Raw genomic sequence first — 17,133 nt, forward strand, 5'->3', positions numbered from 1 at the left:
GAGCACTTATTACTTCAGTTAGTATCAAGAGCAAAAGACCAAAACGATTAAAAATGCTTCACAATGATTACTTTTAAAGAGTGTATGTATTCGTACATCACAAGAGTGAAAAACATTTTTCTTCAACAGACTTGCTCGTCAAGTGTATAGTGTACTGATATTTACTTCCTTACTTCACTTTCTGTAGCCAACATTCTTTTAAATATATATTCACTTTTGTATAATCGTTTTGTTTAATATTAGTATTAATAATGCAAATTCCAAAATATCTGTTACTTTTCACTACCAAATGATTGAAAGTATCGCTAAAAAGAAGTGCATATGGGTTGTACTTCTAGGACGGATACCTTTGTTTCTTAAAGAAGCACACGAATGCGAAGATAATGTTTAATATTACATATTAGTAAAAGAAGATTATAGTTCTTTATTATTATAATAAAAATTATAGGATAGATGAATTTATAGATATCAATATATACAAGTATAAGTTTATTTGCGGCCAACGTTATAATTTATTTTTCATATTGCTTTCTTGATATATGATAGCGTAGCGGCTTCTGTATTAATTGCCGCATGCATCCTCATGTAAAGTGCAAATACTGTAACTACCATGTAGTAATTTTTGTAGCTGTAACGTGGTCGAGTGGAATGAGTAGTCATGCTCACTAAAATGTCCAGACATGTGGCGGCGTGGTGGGCCGGGTCACCTAAAATAACCAGTGAAACATTAAACTGGTCTGCTCTTATGACTGATTTAATGTTATTGTGGTTTTATATTTTTTAAATAAATTAGTGCTGGGTGGTAGTTTGTATTCACACGTTTCGACTTGTCAAATGTGTCTACAAGGATTGTTTAAAAAAGCAACACACAATTTTATTTTGATGAGACAGCTTTCCAAATAAGCGGTAGATTTAAAAAAAATGTTCTTAAGTTAAGTTTATTTGAATAAATCATTCTATTCTATTGCCTCTTGTTCTTTTCATCCTGCATTAAAATCAATTCCTTCAACTTTTATAGAAAGCCAACCATTAAAATATGGATGAAATTTAATTTTAAATAATACGACATTTAAATTGTCTCATATTTTATTTTATGAATTCGATATGTTCATCAATTTGGTTGTAAATAGAACACTTATCACAAAATGCTTCCTTTAACAACACTCGGTCTTCGTCTATCTAAAATATACGTATAAAGTAATATACTGGTATTTATAATTTACATTAATAATTTAATAATAATGACAATGATTAAAATGCTTCCCTATACAATGAAAATTTAAACTATAACTTAAATAAATAAGGTCACATTTTGATGATTACCATCTGAAGAAATGTGCCTATTCATTTTATTCAATCTACAGTTAAATCTTATTACTACCGACGCTGGATTTTGAATTGTACATGTAAACAGTACTAACGTAAAGAAAACAAATTTTTAACACATGTATGCTATGGTATATACTATATTTATATAAATATTTTAAAGGTCAAGATAATTTTAAATATGAGAATATTTCATACACACGCCTAAATTTGTCTTATTTTAATACTTATAATAAACGAAGTTATGAACAATGGCACATACCTAGCTACTAATACTAAAAAAATAAAACGTAATTACATTAATATAAAGTGAAACAGATATTCCTATAAGTAATTTAATAATACTTGATCGATAAAATTTATGCACTGCAGTATACCTATCTAGTAATTTAGAAATAAAAGGCAACCTAGTCCTATCTGGTAGATATATCCTTGTCTAATAAATCGGAAAGCACTCTTTCGTACAGAAAATATGTATAAAATATATTTATTTAATTAACTTTTTATAATATATATTCACAACATTGTACAGAATATAATTTAAAGTATTTAATTGATATATAAATTCTCTAAAAACCTTGTTTAACTTGTTTAAAATTAAAATGTACCGATATTGAATATCGTAATTATCAATTGAACAATATCTAGTTTTTTAAATATGTAGATGTTTTTGGTTACAACTAAATATATATAAGGCACAATTATGTAACTATATTCATTAATTTGATCATTATCGATTTTATTTACATATAAATATTATATTATTATGAGAATACTCATTAAAATACATACCTAAAACTATACTAAATATTTAATGAAATTTACAACACGTTATATCAATTTAAAATACAACAGGTAATTCATATTAATCCAAATCTTTGCCATTTACAACGTTTATTATTCTAATTAATAAGACTCATTTTCATATCACATCGCTTTGAAATTTCTTAGATCGTCTTAACACAGCCCTATTCAATTCAGAAAACAATGTGGTTCCTGTTAATCGTGTCGAATGATTATGGTATATTCTATAAGTGTAGTTACATCATGATATGGTAAGTATAAATATAAACCGGATCGAATTAAGTATAATGCTTAATTCGATTGGGTTGTGCTAAAATGTACACTCGATATTTTTTTAATTTATTAACTTCGTTATTTCAGAATTTTGTTCTACACAAAGCGAATTTAATCATAATAAAATTACTGGGATCAATTCATTAACTCCATATAAGACATATCACCATAAGTGTATTATAAAAAACACACTAAAGTATACAGTCGGAAATCGGTTGAAAAGATTGCGACCTGCTATACTTATGGTAGAAAAATAAACGTAATCACTAAATATAAACCTAATATACAAAAAAATAAACCTAGACACATTCATATTATGCATAATTATGTGGAGTGTAATTAAATGAAAATAACTCTTGACAAAGCACGGTGTGCCACAAAAAACAACATATTTAAGGATGTCTATCAGTTATCTTATATTTTATATACATTCATGATTATATCTAGATCAATACAAAATAATGTAATCACGAAAAGAAAAGTTTGTATCCTACGGGAATCATGCCTGGACTATCGAAAGTAATGCTGTATGTTAAACATCCAGACCACCAAGCTCGTCTGTACTAATTGTACACTATAATTATAACTAATATAGTGATCGATGACAATAAACCATACTATTTCATAATATATAATATACATAGGTGTAATGAAAACCTAGTATGGGTCAATGAAGTTATTAAGACCAGAAAACAATGACTACCATGTCATCATGAGTGATCATGTGATCACTCCCGTTCTCGACAATGTCTATCACATGACTGGTCATGTTTTCAATGCAATTATACATATGATAATAATAAATATAATAATAGGTCCAATGCTAAATTTGGATTACGTATAATAACTCTAACTTGCGTTTTATAAGTTGTTAATTTTGTTATTGAAATCACAAAGAACCTCGATTAGACGATGAATACAATATGGCCAGCAACGGATAATTTTGAAATTTTAAAATCTATTCTAAATATCAATTACAATCCAATTCAGATTTGTACCAGTGTTTTTAAGACGAAATTAAAGTGCCCATACCGATAAATTCAATTAAAAAGTTAGTACGAAGTAAAAGTGCAAAAAGGTTTTAATCTCGACTGACTGGAAATGATTCCAATAGTAGACTGATAAAGATAAATATATAAAGTATGTGACCATGGTAACGGTTATTAAACGATTTTAATATACATTTTTCAATACATAAGAAAACTTCTAATAAAGTCTCCTTTCACTTACACTAACTATATACACTAATTTGTAATACAAATTATGTTGACCACTTTACCGAGATACTTTTTGTCCGTTCATTACAGTTACATATTTTAGAGTTTCAAAACAGTATTCAAGACAAAAATGCCAAAATGCTCATAATATCTATAATACTAGTATAACACTCGTTGCCATCAAAATACATGTCGTAACACATGTTCGTGTCGTGTTCACGATTTGTATGACCATAATCACGACATGTATATAAAAAACACAAGCAAAAAACCTGTTTTATCACCATGTATAAATCTTTGTATACAGAGTTACTCGTAAAAGGTATACGGAGCTGAAATTCAGTAAATGGAATACTCACGAAAATGAGCTATTTGCAACAAGAAATAAAGTTTAAATATTAATTTTGTATTTTCCAAACTAAATCGGTCGCGTAGTGGCGCAGTTTATATGAAGGTTTAAAATTTTCTACCATATTCCTTGGCGAAAGTGGTTCAGTTTCTTATGAAACTGATCTTCTCTTTACGACTAACCCTGTTTGTACAATCTATGTAATATATTAGACATGTACATATATAATACATGTCCACGTTTTAAGAAACGCAATATAATACCTTATCAAGCTGTATCAGATATGTTATTCTTTTTTAACGATTTCGTTCTACCACAAAAATAATCTTCTATTTCTTGTAGTGTTCTTCCTTTCGTCTCCGGTAAGAATAAGTAGAAGAAGATGGTTCCTGGAAAGACAGATTTTTATATAGAAACATAAGAAATAGCAGATCACGTCGACGTCTATTTTGTATTCATTTTCATATAGAAATAACGTTGATTTTACTTAAAATCACAAAGAAATGTATAACCAAAAATTTATTATAACATTTGCCATACATTTAAACAAATTGATGAAATTTAATTAAATGATACCTATATTATTAGGTTAGTCCATAATAGAGGCCTCATTCATTCATTTATAAATTAATAGTGGCGTAATTATAAGTTACGTAAAATAAATATAGTGACCAAACGTTTATTTTGCTTATGGCTATAAAATAAGTAGAAGACGAGATATTTCATTGTCAAGAAATTTTCACTGTCCGTCCACTAAAGAAAATAATTGACGGCCTCGGTAGTCTAGCGGTTTAGCACACCACTTTACTTTGGATCGCGGGTTCGATTCCTCACACGATAAAACATTTGTATTTATGAGTACGATTGTTTGTGTTTGTCTACTACTCAAAACTCAAGCTCTGCTTAGCGTGAAACTAAATGACGGTGTGTGAATTGTCCAGGTTTAAAAAAATAATAATGAAAACATACAGAAAATATTTGAAATATAAACATTTTTCTTTAAACATATCTATTATTAAATTTATAATATAAGTGAATGAAAACACGTTGCGTATTTTAAAAAATATAAGCGAACAGACAGCGACAGCGACTTCGTTTTATACTATGTATAGATGTGTCACAAATACCTAAATGGTACCTAATATGCCTTATCTTTGTTACAATTTCTATCTCATTTCTGCAATAAATTATTAATTTATATTATAATTTACTGTTTATTATTATTGAGTTGTTTATTTATTTGGGATACAATCTGTTTTACAATGTTAGTATTTAAGTACATTAATACGAATTAATAATAGCAAAACCAATACAGATAAGATGATGGTTGAGTAAGGCATATAATTATTTTGTACGTATGTTTGTCACATAATATATCCTAAACAGATGAACTGATTTCGATGATATCTGTGTATTATATTTCAATGGGTTCCCGAATAGTTTCAAAATAAAGTTGGACCAGTGCTTTTCCGGGCAGGTTAAGTATAATAACGTTAATAGTAAAATTCTGAAGAAAAGATTGAAATTTAAGTATGTTCATCTTTACATACTATAAAACAAAGTCGCTTTCGCTGTTTGTTCGCTTAGATCATTTAAACTACTTAACGGATGTTAATGCAGTTTTCAGCAATAGATAGAGTGAGTCAAGAGGAATGTTTATATGTAAAATACATGTACATCCATGCGATGCCGGGGCGGGCTAATTTATAATAGATAAACTTAAAAATATACTTTACAGATTAAAAAAAATAGTTCACGTTAGCTATATATTGCGAGTAACGTCGAGTACTACGGAGGTAGCGTAGTATTCGACGCCAGATAGTCATAGCTATGGAATAACGTATTATGTTAATTTGATAAAACTCACCAACTAAAGACATGGAGCCGTACAAAGCAAAGGTCCCGTAATCATAGAGGGCCTCATTGAGGTATGTGAAGGTCTTCACAACGGAGAAAACGGAGAGATGAGCGGCGCAAGTCGTCAAACCACCCACTATTCCACGCACCTGAAAAATTTTGACACATAAGAAAACAGTACTGAATTCTTGCAGCTACTACCTTCATATGTAGGGATTGTATATAATAATATACGCCTGTGTTTCAAACGTTGAAGTTTGCTTTTGAAGATTGAAAGTTTGCTTTTTTTCGGACTACTCCAATGCTGTTGGTCGCTATTGACATTTATAGCTTCACCGTGATAGGCGAGTGCAAATGGCACTCCAAACCAGGACTTATGGAGTGCCTGAAGGCCATCTCCTACCTGAAGGATACGTCTTTAGTCTGAGGGCGTTGCTAGGGGTTCGAACCTCGGCTTATAATAGGCCGTCATAATTTCAATCCCCGTTTCAATTGGACGGGGGATCGATTGGAGAGGTGTGCATGTGAGATGAAAGTCTTCGCAACTATTACACGTACGTGAAAAAAAAATATTTTTATTATTGTTTATATTTTTATTACATTATTATATTACTGTTTTAGTTCTAGCTATTTGCACTTTAGGACAGTTCTCCTAATTTTACGGAGCCAAAACAACCTGTCCTGGATTGTCGAGTTGGGCAATTTTTTCATTGGGATAAGATTATTTGAAAGTTAAATGGATAATCTAAATGAACCTTCAATTAATCAATCATAATGACATTATTACGAAATGTAGACATTCAGTTATTTCGGTTGTTAGACAAGCCAATATAATATCTTTATATTATACATATATTATATTACATACACATATGTATAATATATGTAATATAAATTATGTAAACCCATAATTTGCATTAATTTTACCACATGAATTATTGTGAATACAAACTTTAACGCAGTTGGTTTCGAAAAAAATAAAAAAAATAAACATTCATATTTCTATACAAATATTATAACTACCAAGGTTTATTTGTTTATCTATTGATTACGTTTCCACGACTAAATATTGAAAGGATTTCTATATGTGAATATTCTCAAAAAAGTTTAAGTCGCGTGTAGACTAGTATTTAATTTATATTAATAAACAAACACTAGAGTACATCTCTCTCACCTGCGTTGGATAAACCTCTCCAATCATAACCCATGGTATAATTAAGTAGCCCATCGTACAGCATATGATGAAGATGAAGATGCTGGCGACGGGGATCCAGGAATGCATCGGAATTATATCATTCTGCTTCCAATAATGCACAAAATACATGTACACGGATAAAATGAGCATAGTACTTCCACAACCTAATGCTGTAAATGAAAATAAAACGCATTATCAATCACGTTACTTAAAATATCTACTTACTCGTATAATTACTTTATAGGGGTGATAATTACAGTGTAGTCAGTTTTATAATTTTGAACCAAAAAGGATGCAACTTTTACGGTGCAACTTCGTCCGAAGTTTCTGAACTAAAATATATTGTAATTTTGCATTTAATGAATAGTTCATGTACGTAAATATTACAGCTAAAATAGACTGATATAACACAGTTTTTTTTTGAAAACTCATGAAGGGGTTTCATCCTATATTTATAGTCAAAATTTATTTCGAATGTTTATTCACTTTAATATTTCATAAAATACCTTTTTACTCGTTAAATATCAACTATACCTATAGATAAAGTTAATCGATTATTTTTTATTGGAATAAGAAGCCATTCCGGCTGAAGCTGTCTGAATATTTCAGTCAGAAAATTACCAATCTCTGAATAAATCTTTAACCGCCTCGATGGTATAGATATGGTATATATATATATGATGGTTCAGCGGTATAGAGCGCCGTTTTACTTCCGATGGTCTCGGGTTCGATTCCTCGACCGGTACAAATATTTGTATTCACCATTGCTTGTATTGGTAAACATAGAAAAAATATAGTGTTCTATGTATATACCTTTTTAAAAAAGTATCGAAGCATGTATATCAGTAATCTGGTAATAGTAGTAAGCAGAACTTGTGTTATGTGTAGGACATAACACAAGTTCTGCTTATCTTGGGAATAAATGACACTATATGCATTTATTATTAATAATATCTCTATGTATTTATTATTGCATAAATGTATACATATATATTATACTTTCTATATATCTTCTATACATACATGTGTATGATATCTTACCAGAAACAAATGTCAGAGGCCGTCGACCGCATCGTCTGCAGAGCACGCATCCCACCACAGTGAAGATGACTCTAATTATACCCAAAGATATTGTCAGATAAAACTTGTCAAACTGCGCCCCTGATGCCTGTAACGACAATTTGAAAATTATGAATGATACCTAATTAATTTATTAATTAATTAAAATTTTAATACAACTGTGTGTTTACAAGAACATCCATGACAATAGAATATAATAAATAGAATCTATTGATTTCAAATATAATTATGGCTATAATGCCACGTGCTGATTTGAAATTTTTAATTTAAAATATATTGAATTTTATGCTTCTTATATTAACTTTACTAACTACCAAACTATACACACCGATAAGTTGGTGTGGTGAGATAATGGTGAGTAACTAAATTTAACTTTTTACTTCAAATAGCAAAAAAAATTCAAAATAACGATCTAAAGAAAACAAAACATAATGTCTAAAAGTCTAACAAAAGCCGAACACAGTTTATATTGACCGGACACGCAATCAAAAAGCCTAACTATGTCTGACATTATCCGGACGCCTAGCAACCGTACATGTGACAATGACTAATAATCAATAAAAATTTGCAGTAAATATAACACTCACCACAAAAACGTCAACCGCATAAAACGTAATAGTATTGACACCGGACCACTGATAGATGAAGAAGTATACTGCTAGTATTGTGAAAGGCTTCAATGCAGACGGTGACATCAGCGCTTTAATAATCTCACGAGGCGATTTTAAACTATAAAACAAAGTAAGAGTAATGGTTATACAAGAAGAAAATTAATAAATTTATCTCCACGATGATCTAAACAACGTGCAAAATTAGTAGTGTTCCATTACTATGTAACACTTAGAATTCGAATAAAGAAGGTGTACATATATTATTACATTCATTTAATTCCATTTCATATAATAATAAATAATTGTGTTATAATTAGATTTACAAAATTGTTCTATTTTGTTAATATACACAATTATATATTATTATATGATCTCTCAGTGTTACGTGCTTTATCGGTATATAAATTATATTACACAAAAACGTCAGTATCTTAAATTGCATACGTCTCTTTATCAATTAAAAAGTCTTACATCTCAAAAAAGAAGAATCGTGTAAGAAATCATTTGTAGTAGTATAGTTAAGATCAAAAGAGGACTGATTATGTAAAGCTGTTGCAATATATATTTTTAACAGATAGGAATAGCAACTAAATCAAATGCAACCATAAGAACAAGTTTTTAATAATACTTATTATAATACAACCTTATAATGAAGTTCTTTCAAAACATAACAGCATTACACTTTCACAAATATTCAGATAAGATATTAGTGAGAGTAAATAAGATACTCGCATATTTGGTAATGATTATTTTTCAGCATATTATGTTCGTATATTCCTACCTATATAAGGTACAGATTATATGGCTACCTTTGTACTCCTGATGAGTCGTTAGCGTTGTAAGCTGTTTTTCAATATTAAGGGTATAATACCATAGTCTTCAGTAATGGCAACTTATAAAGGTTAATATGAGCATGACGATGTAATGGCGTAGTTCTGTTCATGTAGGCACCGGTTGCCACTTTCCATTTGATGGGTCGTAAACTTGTTTGCTTGGATTTTGCATTTGTTTGAAATATCTGAGTGAGAATCATAATCTGAGTGTACACTGTACAATCAATAACGCTTCCAGTAACCGAAAATATCCGTACTGAATAGTTGTGTTTACACATATACTAATAGTCTAAATAAAATAAATCGCAAATGGTAGTGGAATTAAAAAAAATAAAGCCATTAATTAATGAAATGTTCTTCCGCAAACATTTTATGTACATTAAATGTAAATAGTAAAGTTGGAAATCAAAGTGATTTACTTACGGTTCGACATGGTTCTTCTCTTTAAATGCAATCATCTTGTCTATTTCTCCTTCAAGATCGCAAGTGGATCCCCTTAACTTGGTGAGAGCCTTTTCTGCTTTCTCTTTGTTGTCGTGCGAGAGAAGATAGTTGGGAGTCTCAGGTAGGAACAGCATCGTCAGTAATGATAGTATAGGAATCGATGCACTTATACCGGCCAGTATATTCCATGATGTTATACTACCAATAACGTACTGAAAATATGATAAAATTTAATAAATTTCTGCACATATAGAAATCATAGTTGTTAACGACTAGCCGAAAACAATTCTGATATTTTTATTGCTTTTAAATTTATATTTATATTTTTATGTCATGTTTTTTGATGTTTCAATTATTACTACATTGTCTTTTTGATAGTTCGCAGCTGTATATTAATATATTTTACTATCATAATCTACGTGTTTTCATCATTTACACACTCATATCTACAGTCCACCGTTCGTTACAATAGTAGTTCTGAAGATTTTTTTACTTGCAGAACTCATAGTTTATTTCGGATATTTAGATATTTACAATTGTATTGAAATCTGTGATTGACTTTGTTTAGTTATAATTTTTTTTATTACATTATTAAATAAGTACTCACGTGACAGATATGTATAGGGCATATTCAGTTTGTATATTTGAACTAATTTTATTAATATGACGTTTTTAAAGAATGCGTCTAAAATATTATTATACTTGCACGTTATTTACGTAATAAGACAGATAACATCAAAGAGTCCTACCAATGACACTAAACCTACGTTCGTTAGTAATATTCTATCCTGAGACACCTATTAAATTCGGCCGGGTTGTAACAATTTTAATAAAAATATTTGCCAAAGATGGTAATGTTGTAGATTAAATATTATTTCCCAGTGATAATTCTGATAATATTATTGTTAACCTATTCATATTTAATTGCTGTAGCACGGGAAGTCGTGAGTACTGATAAGTTTGTGATCTATGCGAGTATAAAATTAGACTAACAGACACACAAACAAGGCATGTGTTTACAATATTGTGACCGATAGTTTGCACGGTACATTTATAACAATGCATGATATAGTAATCTAAGCGTCCTGCCGAGCCCACCATTTGCGGTGACAATATTGCTAGTTTTAAATTGATTGTGGAAACATGTGATGTAGAAATACGTAGATCACGCATGTCACGTAGAGTTTGATTATTTATTTATTTATTTTACTTTATTATATATTTATTTAATATATACACACGGAGATTACGTACATATTCGATTATTTATTTATGTATTTTTAATCTATCATATTAGAACTTTATTTTATTATACAGAGTTTCGTCTTAAGTTTCTATTACCTTTTATACATACCATTATATTAATACGTAAAAATAACTTTGTAGCCCTTTTTATGATAATTGCGAGTAAAAAGTTTCGCACACTTATGTATATAGAAGCGCAGAAAGCCAATATTTTTCTATTAATTATGCATAAAAAATACATTAAATCAATAAAAAAATATTACACACACGCAAATATAGAACCTTAATAGTGTTCAAACGTATATTTATAATAATTATGGTCTAATTAACCATTGGGCGACTAGTTAATTAAAACATCCGTTTTATATCATGCTCATTTATTACTCATTGAAATAAATGAGCATGATATAAAACGGATACTAAATTAAAACAAATGAATGCGTTTTGTATAAACCAAATTTAATACATTCTGAATATAAAAATAGGTTTCACATATACATCAATTAATTATACAAAGAATAGAATAAATTTTGTAAATGGTCGTCGGAGTGGGGACCTTATTTTCGTCTGATTCTAGTTGCGATATGGCAGTGAAAGTACAGGACATGGACATATATCAGTTCTCCGGAATGGCAACATATGTGGGAAACTTACTATAAGAGTCACTTGACAACCTAATGATAGTGCGATATAGGCGACAGCACCAGATGGTCCGTCAACTTGTTTCCCATTCCAATTACTATATATAAATAAAAGACTATGAATGACAAAGGAATATGGTTGGTCTTACCGGCACCAATGGCATACGGTGCCGGTGATAATACCAGGAAAATCATGACCAAAAAATGATCAGTTTTATTTCATAATAGTACATAAAAGTGTTATTAAAGTTCATATTGACTAGAAGAAAATATTGTCACTTCGCTCATGCAAAATTTCCTTCTTCCAAATCATTTATAATTCCAATTTTACTTTTCTATATTTCAATTCTAGTCACTAAATCTAATGACGTGTTCGTTGCCTTGATTCGGTAGCTACATAGTCAATTTTCTTATAAATAGATTAGTGTAAATAGTAATTATAGAATTTAAATCTACTCGGCTAAATTCGGCGCAATATACGTCAGCTATGTATCAATGAACATTCGTTATTTTTAAATCTTTATCACAGAATTTATGGATGTACAGACTGACGGAATGTTTGCATATAATAACTGATAAGCATGTGATGTATACCCAAGCTGTATAGCTGTGGGTGACAAATTTAATTTTATATGTACATCAACAAACGTTCTATTACTATTATCACTATCACGATAACTAAAACGGCACGCCGCGTGCTCGTTTAATACCACGATATATCTACATTATATATACTTTTATGTATATATATTTATAAAACAAAGGACAATAAAGTATACGACTTTTCTTATTGAGATTAAAACAGCGGGAGGTAAACTATACTTCCATAATAATGTAAATATAAAAATGTGTCTGTTCATTTGTTGCTTTTCCATGACTAAACAGCTCTATCAAACTTAATGATATACAAAGTCTGGCAATCAATACCGTGACAATTAAAAATAAACAAAATATTACATTTGAATTTGGAATCTGTCATTCTTTTATGAACTTGTGTTTTTTGTTTTCGCGCCAAATGATTATCAAATATTTGTGTGATATTAAAATGGAGTGGGGTGATAAATAGTACTGGTGGTCAGTTTTAGAGAGTATGGCATGCTCTAAACGCCATTGCACAATTTGGAGTGTCTAAAGCACTCCATAAAATTGCAGTAAATAATTTTCCCATAGACAGATTTTGTGCTTCTATCGATGGACTATGCAGCCAATTGAGATCATTTCGAATAAATTTTATTTATTTTTAATGTTTATATATTAATGTTTTAGCTAACACGCGTTAGAGTAATATAAAAATAAAGATATTTCCTTGTATCAATATTTATGATAAAACTAGGTCTTTAATATGTATATGATTTTTCTTTATAATAATCTGTCGTTGGGTGAAATAAAGAATGATAGTTTATACTGACAAGGTCACGGGTAACAACTAGTATTTTATAAAAATCTATAGACAATGATAAGAAAAGTGCTTTGTCATATTTTTCTTAGAGAGTATATGTGCAGACAAGGTTACAAGGCTACATATTATTATTTAATTTAATTGTAATTAATTTATATTATAAGCATCTAAGAAAGGCAATTTATCATTGAGATAAAAATAGAATTAACAGTTGTCAACAAAAGTAAGTCCAAAAAGAAATCATTGTTTCGTTTTATAAATAAGTAATATTTTTCAGTGTTAATACAAAATGCCATCGAGTAGTAAAGCGAAGATATTTATTTAACAGTACGATAGATAAGAATAAATCCACATGATGTAAATATTATAATCCTCAGAGTTACATTTTACTCGTATAATATAAAAAACGATAATATTCTCAGCTGCACTATAACAACACATATGTCTTTATACTGTTAGTTCTTAATTTGTATTTTATATTTTTTCCTTTTGGTGTAAAATATTATAGTTTATTTTATGTACATACGAACTTAGAAATGGCAATATTGACAAAAGAAATATATAATAATAGCGTAGATAATAAAATAAATCTGTCATAGTTTTCAGAGCAGACCATATTGAAATACAGAGACGATACCTCTTACTATTATAACGTAGTTACCTTCTTTACATAGTAGAAAATTAATTCGCTTCCGTTGTCTGTTCGCTTAAATCTTTTAAACCACGCAATAAGTGTATCTAAATTTCAATATTGTAAAATTATTGTCTCTTTGGCCTAAAATCAATAGAGCAATATAATTTCATTCCATGAAAGCACCTCATAAGTCACTTACAATAACTTACTTGTATCAGAACACCGGTTGAGACTCCGACCGACGCTAAAGCTCCGAGCATTCCGCGCAAATGCGGTTGAGAAACTTCACATGTGTAAACCCTAGCTGGAGCACCAACCATACCAGAACCAAAACCTATTAGTAGCCTGCCTGTAAATTAACAAAACATAAATTTATTTAAATAATTTATGAAAAGAAGAAAATAGTAAAGGAGACAGAACAAAAATATCTATCTATATACTTCACAGTAGATCAAACAAAAAATATAATACGTAAAAGAAATATTTATTCATTTAACTTTAATACACACAATACAAAATATACATAGCACAGTACATTTGGCGTACTTAGCACCATCCGGCAAATATTCAGTGTTCTCTTATCATAACACGTTAGATTTAAAGCAAAGGCATTATTTAGAAATGAATAACAAAATATTGAAGATAAGTGTTCCCCCAATAAAGCTCGGACGTTTGTTAGATAAAATTAATCAATATCATAATGATTCCGACGCAAATTTTTATAACATTAATATCAGACAATGAGACGAAGTGCTCTTTATCCTCTTCACAGGAGATTATTAAAGATTTCAATCAGGTCTGCCTTTATACGATTCTAACTAGACATCATTATACCATAGTTAATTGATAGTAAAATCACCAAGACGCATACTAAATGACCAGTTTTAATATTTATCATTTCATCATCATATATATGTACATCATTAGTGTAGACGATATCACTATTTCATTACCACTCATCATCTTAAAATGCATATGAATGCGTTACGCCATATATTTAATATATTACTAAATATGCAACAACTTCTTATCTCCTATCTTATCTCCTTATCTCTTACCGATATATATCATAGGTATATTCTGTGCAGACGCAATGAGTAGCCAGCCCAGGATAAGTGGCACTTCTGTTATAATAAGTGTTAGACGGCGACCAATGGTGTCCATTAGGTAACCACTGAGAATACATCCAACCGGCGTTCCAGCTGCACTTAAACTTGCTGAAACAATTATAATAGCTATAGATTAAAATGCTACTCTAAATTAATACGGTGAACAAAATTAATTCGGCCTGAGCCGAGGTTCAAACGCCTAGCGGCGGTAACGCCTAAATCGTATCCTTCAGGAAGGAGTTGCCTTCAGCCTCGCCATAAGTCTTCCGCGGATTAGGAGTGTTATCTATACTCGCTTCCTAGCATTCGGCGAAGCTGTAAAGACCAACTGCAGTCAACAGCATCAAAACAGTTCGTAAAATATTCTCAAGAAATGACTTTCAGCGTTATAATATAAGAAAATTAGATGCAACAACTTAAAAAAAACTGACAGCTAATTTTAAAAGCTTTTCCACTAGCGTATATTCAGTATTTTCCGCTATACTATAAATATTATATTAACGATCACCAAAGTGTAACAGTAAGTGCTTTACGTAAGTGAAGTCCCCGGGTTTGAATCTTAGTGCTGCCAATTTTAGAAATTCTCATTTACTATTGGCCAGTAACCAGCAACATCCGACTGTTCTGAGATGTTACAAAAATATTATATGTTATACAATTTCTTGTAAAAACTTGCAAATTTGTGTGGCAACCGTCACTTGATAGACCTCATGCTTTGCCATTACAGAGAATTAAGATATCATACTCGTCGTAATTTTCCTTAAACTGCCTACTCCTTGCCCTTCAATAGTAAGGCAGTAATATCTACACAGTAGGGGGAAGGGGATTGTTAGTAATGTGCACTCTTGACCCTATTACTAGCAATGTACCATGTTAGGTTGACCTCCACGCGGTTCCCCCTGGAAACCATCGTGATAAATTCCTGGTGAATTTGTCACGATGGGCTAACTGACCTGACCTCATGCTATATTCATCTTATCATCCTCCACTGGTGCCCCGCCAGCGTTAACGGTTTACGCAGGCGGTTAAACCATTCCATTATCATCCATAAAAAAATATCTACACAGCGAACTTAATATCAAAGTTAAAGTCTTCATATAAAGTATAAATAAAGAATAAAGACAAAATACAACGTAGTTCAGTACCTATCCAGCTGGCTTCATTGTCTGTTATAGGTATTGTAGAATCTGGGCTTTTAAGTTGAGGCAGAGATGTTGCGGAGAATCCAAATGCCATGCCAGTATTAATTGTACCCAAGTTGGCAACAAAAGATGCCATGACTTGCCGGAAAGCCTTGCCTCTGCCAGCTTTGCTGGACAAAGGAGGGCCCATCGGTAATGGCGTTTTGGTGACAATAGGTGATGTTCCATTCTTGAGGAATGGTGTTGAATCTTTTCTGAAATTAAAGAAATAGATAGGTTAATATGTAAAGTATAAAAAAGAAGTAAGTACCTACATTAGTGAAATTATAGTGTAAGGATGCTTGATATCTTATTTCTCAGGAATGAAAAAGCATCATGGCAAAGGATATTATGGCCGTCACTTAAAGATTTGGTATAAATATTGGTAGTGTCATTGTTATATATAAACGAATTTTGCCGTGTCATTAGGTGCCCAGTTATCTTCTTTGCCATTCCACTAGTATCAAAAAGGAGAATCCATCAAGGATTTTTATTATTAGGAATATATTGTACCTCTATAAAATACCTATTCAATATTTCATTAGTAGTATTATTATGAAACTTGGGACCAAAACCTGTTGATTATAATAATGAAATCGTAAAAATCTGACAAGAACGGGTGTAAGATACATACAGAAAAATATGCGTGTTCATAGTTTAATATAATCGAATACAAATTAACTTGTACATGTTGTATAGAATTTTAAGACTAATCTGTGCAAGAAGGTACCTATATTACATGATATAATAATTATTATTATATTCAGTTTTGATGTGAATATAGGTATTTTATTATAATATAAGTAATTTGGAGATATAATTATGTAGAACGGTATAAAATAATTAAGAATTAAGAGCACAACAATTAACAGCATGTCTGCAGAAGACGCCATTTTGTAGTTTTTCTTTTTCCCGCGTAAACGTAATGCGCCACA

The 17,133-nt window shown here is 30.4% G+C and overlaps 1 protein-coding gene across 1 annotated transcript in view; it reads right to left on the minus strand.

The window, feature by feature from the left end:
* Nucleotides 1-3,996: 3,996 nt before the first annotated feature.
* Nucleotides 3,997-17,133, minus strand: part of LOC131847079 (facilitated trehalose transporter Tret1-like) — a 29,355-nt gene continuing 16,218 nt past the window's right edge. The window contains exons 2-10 of the mRNA XM_059196537.1: nucleotides 16,163-16,413; nucleotides 14,967-15,125; nucleotides 14,118-14,257; nucleotides 9,969-10,201; nucleotides 8,689-8,830; nucleotides 8,063-8,189; nucleotides 7,001-7,191; nucleotides 5,837-5,975; nucleotides 3,997-4,358 (exon numbers count right to left, since the gene is read on the minus strand). Coding sequence (XP_059052520.1) covers nucleotides 4,237-4,358; nucleotides 5,837-5,975; nucleotides 7,001-7,191; nucleotides 8,063-8,189; nucleotides 8,689-8,830; nucleotides 9,969-10,201; nucleotides 14,118-14,257; nucleotides 14,967-15,125; nucleotides 16,163-16,413 — 1,504 coding nt within the window. The 3' untranslated portion in view covers nucleotides 3,997-4,236. The remainder of the gene's footprint in view (nucleotides 4,359-5,836; nucleotides 5,976-7,000; nucleotides 7,192-8,062; nucleotides 8,190-8,688; nucleotides 8,831-9,968; nucleotides 10,202-14,117; nucleotides 14,258-14,966; nucleotides 15,126-16,162; nucleotides 16,414-17,133) is intronic.

This window comes from Achroia grisella, unplaced genomic scaffold, assembly GCF_030625045.1.
Source record: "Achroia grisella isolate CSIRO2021 unplaced genomic scaffold, CSIRO_AGI_Agris_v1 utg515, whole genome shotgun sequence".
In the NCBI taxonomy this organism is placed as follows: Eukaryota; Metazoa; Arthropoda; class Insecta; order Lepidoptera; family Pyralidae; genus Achroia; species Achroia grisella.